Source organism: Topomyia yanbarensis, chromosome 2, assembly GCF_030247195.1.
Source record: "Topomyia yanbarensis strain Yona2022 chromosome 2, ASM3024719v1, whole genome shotgun sequence".
Taxonomy (NCBI): domain Eukaryota; kingdom Metazoa; phylum Arthropoda; class Insecta; order Diptera; family Culicidae; genus Topomyia; species Topomyia yanbarensis.
Window position 1 is genome coordinate 88575155 of NC_080671.1, and position 8671 is coordinate 88583825.

Sequence of the window (8671 nt, forward strand, 5' to 3'; positions counted from 1 at the left end):
TTACCGCAACCGCACCGCAAAAAATAATTGATAAAGTGATAATTTTGATTATTCTAAATTGATAAACAGACTGCTATTACGAAAGAAAATCTAGCTGTGTCCGAAATATTTTGACGCTATTATTTTTACGACATATTTAGGACTAGTTATTTGATACTTCTAAGTAAAAATTCACAAACTAACCATTTGAAATACATGAAATGCAAGATCCAAATAGAGACAAAATTATTAGATCTTCTCCCGATTTCTGTTGGTAATCGTGGAATTATGAATCGTTTTCGATATCAATTTTTCAATTACGAATTTTGACTAATCTAAAGGAATTAGAGATGAACTAATTATACTGGGATTTAAACACAACCCAAAGAATATAATTATCTTCGTCAAACCAAACGAATTTGCAATAATTGGCAGTAAAGGATACAAATGTATGAAAGCGTCCAAAATAAGGAGGGGTTCAAATTTGAATGATTATTCTATTATTCGTTCATCAACATCGTATTTCTATCTTCTTTAATTGCTGTGTGAATTTAATGTAAATTTTTCTAGAGTCAATTTTAAAGGACTCTTTCTCAAAAAGTATGCTACATAACTTTTTTTCGCATACTTCCATTCAAATTTACTATAATTTTCTACCAAATTAAGTCCTAATATTTTTCAGTTAAGACTATTTTGTAGCTTTTTTGCCAAATACCATTGCAATTGAAGTTTTTGCCTTTGGCTTATTGGCAAAATATTAGAGAAAAATACATTAAATGCTAGAACTTTCGAACTAGCCTTAGGAAAATTATACTTCATACATTTTTAAAGGGAGCAATCTTAGTTTTTGAATGAGAATACATCTGTTTCTTGAAGAATGCGGAAGTTAGAGTTTTGAGATATATTGTCCGTAAAACCCCCTATTTTTAAAAATCATTTCTGCTGTATGCTACAAATCATACATTTTTTGCAGTTTTTCTAATGTTCAATAATTCTGTACCGGTTGAGACCGGACACCTGATTAGATGTAATGTATAGAGCATTTTTTTCGTCAAATATGGCGTCGTTCTTATAGATGAAATACAATATGTTTTTATTTCACTGTGTTGGAATATATGCGCTACTGTATAGAAGTACTGGTATTTCGACTTTAAATTTTTGTTGGTGAAATTCCTTTAAGAATGAAAGGTGGTTTTACTACGTAAATGCGAAAATCATACATTTTATTTTCATATGTCAAAAGCATTGAAAATATGAAAATTTAAAGTAAAAATATGCATCTTTATTTCTTATTACATTTTTAATCCCCTTTTTTCAATTAACTGAAGGGTTGTTAAAATAAAAGTTTTCCTATTACTGCAGTAGAACCTTTTTTGAATGTATAATGTTTGCCTTAAAATGAACGGAATTTTATTAATAGAAAATGCAAAAGTTGATTTTTTCATAAACATTACATTCTGAGGAGTCTCTTAAAGTTAAATTTCGTGTGAATAAAAATAACATTTTATTATATACGCGCGGTGCGGTGCGGTAAATAAAGTGCGGTTGCGGTAAGCGGTGCGGTTTTATTATTTTTTTGCGGTTGCGGTGCGGACAATCCATTTACCGCCCACATCCGCACCGCGACGAACCCTACGCATAAGTGTTCTCAATATTTTAAAATAAGCAACTAAATTTATTCTGAATACAATAGAAATATATTACATCAATATTGAAGCTTTTGCCATGTCTACCGTTTCAGTTGTGAATGTGTTTAAAACACAGATCTCAATTAATATGTTATCCGATACTTAGCGCAAATCGCTCGGATATAAAATTTTATATTTATATTTCTTTTTATATTCTTATCATCATTGACCCCCATCCCTGTCGCCTGCAAATAAACCATCAAAATTAATTAACATAACGGTAATTTTAAAACACAGCGTAATAAACAATTTACCCTGAATTCATCCAACTATATGAATCCAATCCCCGCCGAAACAACTCAACTGATGTCATATATCTTCATTATTTTCAGACTATCACCGCTCAACATGCCCGATTACGCCGAGGTGGCCGGGTGTTCCTCTTTCAAGAACGACCTCGGTGGATCGCCCTCGTACGATAATTACGGTGCGTACGCTTCCACCACGCTGGTAGGCCGTGGCATCGGCGGCCATCCGGATGCGGGGTCCAGCGTCGCACGGTCCACGGCAGCAGCGGCGGCCTTCACCCCGAACCAGTTCGACGGGAAAAACGTCTACTCGGCTCCAACGAGCTGTCATTACAATAATTTCATAAATCAACATCAACAGCGACATCAGCAGCAACTGCACCAGCAGCAGCCGGTCGGAGCGGAGGGAAAACGTCCCGGTGCCTCGTACGGGGGTAGCATCAAGAGCCAGAAAATGAACATCATCGAGAACCGGATGGCGGACATGATGAACAACCTGGGTCACAGTCAGACCTCGGTTGCATCGGCATCGGCTGTAGCGGCCCTTTCCGGATCACCATATGGTTGCTCCAGTGTAAGTAATCTCAATACGAACAGTAGCAGTAATCTACTTCCGGCCGGTGGTGGTGCCTCCGGGGCCAGTGTCAGCGTTCCCCACACGCCACTCTTCGGTACCATCAAGCGAACTACAAAATACAACAAAATAGGCTACAATAAGGATAATAAACTCAATTTCGGCGATAGTGGCCGCTCGTCGGAACAGCCATTGTTCATCAAGTCCAAGTACGACGGATCGTGGTCCTCTGTTCCCAGCACGGTCGCATCGTCGGCAAACAACATAAATATGATTAATAATTCGCCATATCACCAGCAACAGCAGCAGCAGCAGCAGCAACAACAACACCATCAGTCTCAACAGCAGCTGCCAGCGTCGGGTCATCAGCATCATCATCCCCATCACAGCCCAGCGCAGCAGCATGGTGGGAAATCTCTGGGCAGTACGAACATTTTGGATCCACTTCCGACGCTGGGACCGACGATGCAAACAAATAATTTAGATAATCAACAAATACAGAACAATAATCCTAGCGTTGGTGGAGCTGCGGCTGGTGGTGGTGGTAGTGGTAGTAGCGGAGGTAGCAGCAACAGTAGCAATGCCAGCACCAGTTCACAGAATTATTTAAGCAGCTTTGGCAAAACGGATAATGTGTAAACACCGGGGAATGATGATCTCTGTCGGATGATGGGGCGTCCCAGATAAGGTTCCGTGCCGGATGCGATGGATGCCGGTTGGTCGGAATGGATGAATTTTTCAGGAAACTGTTGCACAGTGGACACGCTCATTTTACTCACTATTTATGTTGTTTTGATGGGGAAGACGATTCCAACATATGAAACTAATATGGGAATGAATGTTGAGTTCAATTTTATTTTATTTTTTCGATCGCACATCGTGACCACGTAGTTTTGGAGGGTCACTCTATTCAGAGGAAACGCATGGTGTTTGGTTCGGATTTTTGCCGAAGAATTGCTATTGTTGAAACGGCTAAAATTGATTGTTAATGTGGATGTCGAGCTGGTTTTGCAAATAATGGGGCTATGCTAACTATTTATTGGGAATAAAATTCTACTCTTTTACTCTGAGGAGGCGTTCAAGACAACAGAAAGAAATAATTGAAAAAGGTGCACGACAAAAAATGTTTCGAAATCTTAAATAATGTGCTATGAGTTCAGGAATAACCCCGTAAAGTTACGAAAACAGGACCATGAACATAAATCATGTGTTTTATAATTATGTGATATTTCTCTTCAGTAACACCCGCATCATGCTTTTCTTAGTAGATTGCTTTAGTTTTGTGAACTTCAGTCACGGTTACCGTCATGTCTTTAACACATTGATATCCGTACAGTTCACAAAATCATAATTTTTTTAAAGTATTCGTAAACTTTTTCATGATTCCTAGTAGAATAGTCACAACTGACTATGCGTGCCCATGAAATAGTTCGCAAACTCATGAAATATTATTTATGTATTTGTGAACTGGTTCATGAACTTCATGGTATAATAGTCACGGCTGACTGTTCGTGCGCGTGAAATAGTTCACAAGATCATAAAATATTCAAGAATACGTGAACAGACTCACCATTCGTGTTCGTGAAAAAGTTATCATCAATATCATCAAGCATTATTCATGTATTCGTGAACGGGTTCCTGATTCTTGATTCCACGACCGACGATTAGACTGCCAGAAAAACGAATTTTTGAAAACTCAATCGGCCCACCACTGCACAGTGGATCCACTCCATACAAAAGCTGGACAAAACCTCAAAAGTAGTTTAAAATGTCTGAAAATATCATCTAAGGGTAACTTTGGTGCGCTGAACTCGATTTTGACTAAATTAAGACGCTAAAATAAAAAATTAGACAGCCTAGGGTGGTTCTAAAAGTTTTTTTTTAAATTTCGCGAAAGTGAATTTTATTAACTTCTCAAAACAGATACTTTGTAAGTGAACAGAAACATTTTGATTTCCTAGGGTAGTCCTTAGTAACGAGTTAGCTAGGGTGGCTCCAATTTATCGAAAACTGGAGAATAAAAAAATGATGTAATTTTATACATTTGTTTGAAGATCTTCAATCCAATCTGAATACCATCGTAGAAAAAATCATTCCTTCATAGCTCTTTAAGAGATAATCCTCATGTACTATTTTGTGAACGTATGCGTTTAGAATAGTTATGAAAAATAGCATATCTAAAGGTGTTTGATAGAATGCTTTAAATTTTAGTTTTTTTAGTTTATTTAAAGTTATCGCTATTAAAAGATGACGGGTTTATTTGATTTTGATGAAGATCTCAAATCATGCCCTACTAAGCTCTATTCACAGTTGCTCATACGATGCATGCTGCAGCTAAGCCGCTCAATACTTTTCCATTGATTTTCAATTCCAATGATGGTATGAATATCTCTCGTTGTGGGTACTGACTTGGTTTTTCGCACGAAAATATCCTAAGCATACTTTGCACTGTATGTGTATGCTTTAAAATAGAGACGTGAGCGTTTTTGCATGAAGCTCTCGTCAATTTGGAAGTGAATTATTGAGGGAGATTTTGAATTTGATTATTGATTGTGATAGATTCAATAGGGAGTTTACACTTGAAAATAAATGTTGCATTACATTAATTACAAAGAACATTTCCCACACTCACGTGTTCACCTTTCATCGGCCACCAGCAAAACTAACGACCAATATCTACTAAAGAGATAGGATTCATGGAAAGATTCATAATAATAGTTGCAGTTAGTTTGCCTCGTTGGCTTCAATATATTTGAATTTTTCTATACTGCAGATAACTGTGAAAATGTAGAAACACGAGTCATAGTTGCAAGACGGTTAAGGCATACTTACATTTGTATTAAGGAAATCGCCCCAAACCCTGAATTTACAAGCAGCGTTCAGAAAAAGAAATCCACCGGTGAATAATAATGCAAAACTTCATGAAATTAAAAAAATACCACGCGTCTCCACGAAAAAACTAATTTTACAAATGTTCAAATATCAACCTTTGGCGCAAAACGGCGCAAGATTGCACTATGATTTTTGAAAACTAAATAAAATTCTACGTCACTTGTACTAGATGAGATCCTTCAACACGCTTTTACCGATAAAGAGATGACACTCTGAATGAAAATAAGTCCGCGTTAAACTATTTAGTTATATTGATTTTATTGGTAACTTTTTAAATACTCATTATTTCTCAAATCGAAATACACCATTGAATTCCTGAGATGATTTTCTATTAGAAACACCTATACGTGTTGTTAAATAATCATTGTAGTACCTATTAAAGCGAGATGAATTAGAATGAACAAAAACTTTTTGTCACTAGAATTCATGCAGATTTTCAAGACCTTGTACGGTTCAAAAAAATGTAGCGCTTATATTTTTCAATCGATTGACTCGAAAATTTGGCGAATACAGCTTTAGGTAATGTACATTTAGGAAAAAATTGAAACTCCTTGAAGTTTGTATGGGATTTTTCAGTAATTTACATAGAGGCAAACTTTTAGTTCGCATTTTCGCCGCTAGGTGGATTTGTTTGCTTCAGTTTATTATTGCAAGTGAAAATAAGAAAGAAAATTTTATAGCCTACAACTGTGAATGTACGAAGACTGTGAATAAATCCAGCTTCCATTGAAGAAGTTATTGAACTTTTAACGAAGTGATGTTTGAATCAGTTTTTCATTGGGCCTAACAGCACATGGTGGCGAACCAGTAGTCGATTCCCACCAATTTTTTTTTGCGAACTAATGGATGAGTTTAGCTAAACAGTATGTTTGGATGTATTTTTAGTACATGATATGAGTCATCGTTTGACTAGAAAATTTTGGTTCCACTTTTCACCGCATAGAGTGCACAAGGAATTATGTTCTGGGACGCCGGTTGGTCCTCCTCGAGTCGGCAGGGGTTCCTTCAGACAATTTCGTAGTACGGTTCAGATGCGGATCGGAAAGATTTCGAGTTGCGCATGTGATGTTTGTGCCGTAGGTCCCGTGTTTGTTCGCTCATTTTACAGAAATGTTTGGTATAGGGCACTTCTGAGAATGATAAGAAAAATAAAAGGGTCAGTTAAATTTGTATATTGATGGTATTTAGGAAAGTGTATACGAGGGACAGATAGAGGAGATCGCGGCTTGCCATAACATCTCGAACCGGGACGTTGGTTGGGCTTCCTTGGGCTCGCAGGGTATCCATAAGCCGAGACCTGGCGGAACCGCACTCGGTGCACGCCCAGACAATGTGCTCGATGTCATGATAGCCGTCGCCACAAGCGCAGATATCACTATCCACGAGCCCAATACGCCGGAGATGTGCATCCAGCGTGTAATGGTTTGCCATGAGTCATCACAAGGATGAAGTTACAAACCACATCCATCTTCTTGAACCACGGTTTCGTCGATACCTTAGGGACTATCGAATGTAGCCACCTTCCTAGTTCACCATTGCTCCACGAACTTCGCCAACTTTCGAGGGTTCTCTGATGAGTACTTCTGAAAAATTCGTTGAAGCAATTTGGTCTTTCGTAAACGTTACCTTCTAAGACACCCACCTTAGCTAAGGAGTCCGCCTTCTCATTACTCAGAATGGAGCAATGAGGAGGGACCCATACCAAGGTAATCTGGAACGATTTGTCAGATAAAGCACTCAATAGCTCCCGTTTTTTCCCAAAAAATACGAAGAGTGCTTTCCATGTTTCATCGAGCGAATAGCGTCAATGGAACTGAGGCTATCCGAAACGATGAAGTAATGGTCTGCGGGTAATGTTTCAATGACTCTAAGGGTATACTGAATAGCAGCTAGTTCTGCGGCGTAGACTGAAGCAGGATCACTGAGTTTGTCTGAGGCGGTGACCTTTTGATTGAAAATATCGAAGCCAGTGAACCCTTCGAGGTTTGACTCGTCAGCATAAAACATCTTAGAGCAGTCAACTTTTCGGAATCTATTATAAGAAATGTTTAGAACCACTTGCGGGCGTATGTGGTCCGGAATTTCACAAATCTCGTCTTTCATGGACGTGTCGAAGAACACAGTAGATTCAGGAGTATTTATGAAATGTATACGGTTGGGATTGTAAGAAGAAGGATTACTATTCTGCGCCATGTAGCCAAAGTACAGGGACATGAAACGGGTCTGAGAATTGAGCTCAACAAGCCTTTCGAATTTTTCAATCACCTCCGGGTTCAAGATATCGCATCGAACGAGCAATCGATATGATAGTTCCCAAAATCGATTTTTCAGCGGGAGAACGTCCGACAGGACTTCGAAACTCATCGTATGGGTCGACTGCATGCACCCTAAGGCGATACGCAAACAACGATACTGAATTCTTTCGAGTTTGATGAAATGTATGTTCGCGGCGGAGCGAAAGCAGAAGCATCCGTATTCCATTACCGACAGTATCGTTGTTTGATACAACCTAATTAGGTCTCCTGGGTGGGCACCCCACCATGTTCCGGTTATTGTACGAAGAAAGTTGATCCTTTGTTGGCATTTCTGTTTCAGATACCGAATATGGCATCCCCAAGTACCTTTCGAGTCGAACCAGACCCCTAGATATTTTACTGTGAAGACCTGAGCTATAGTTTGACCCATTAAAAGAAGCTGTAGTTGTGCTGGTTCACGCTTCCTAGAAAATACAATTAGCTCAGTTTTCTCCGTAGAGAATTCGATACCCAGCTTAATAGCCCAGACAAATTGTCCAAGGTATTCTGTAATGGTCCTTGTAGATCGACAGCTTTGGGTCCCGTAAGAGACACCACGCCATCGTCTGCAAGTTGCCTTAACGTGCAGGAATTGTCAAGACATTCGTCAATGTCGTTGACGTAGAAATTGTATAACAGGGGGCTTAGACATAAGCCCTGGGGCAGGCCTATGTAGCTAAATCGTGATGTCGATAAGTCACCATGCGAAAAATGCATGTGCTTTTCCGACAACAAGTTTAGTAAAAAGTTGTTTAAAGTCGCTGAAAGACTATGCTGGTGCAGCTTCTCTGAAAGAATGTTGATCGAAACTTAAGCCCCCTTAATATCTAGGAACACTGATGCCATCTGCTCTTTGCTAGCATAGGCCATTTGAATTTCGGTTGAGAGCAACGCAAGACAATCGTTCGTCCCTTTGCCTTTGCGAAACCCAAATTATGACAGTAAGCCATTTGTTTCGACCCAATTCTCGAGGCGGAATAGAATCATGTTCTCGAA

The 8671-nt window shown here is 38.9% G+C and overlaps 1 protein-coding gene across 1 annotated transcript in view; it reads left to right on the plus strand.

Moving 5' to 3' along the window:
* Positions 1–5708, plus strand: part of LOC131678784 (protein sax-3-like) — a 459615-nt gene extending 453907 nt beyond the window's left edge. Inside the window, exon 11 of the mRNA XM_058959084.1 lies at positions 2000–5708. Coding sequence (XP_058815067.1) covers positions 2000–3128 — 1129 coding nt within the window. The 3' untranslated portion in view covers positions 3129–5708. The remainder of the gene's footprint in view (positions 1–1999) is intronic.
* Positions 5709–8671: the final 2963 nt, after the last annotated feature.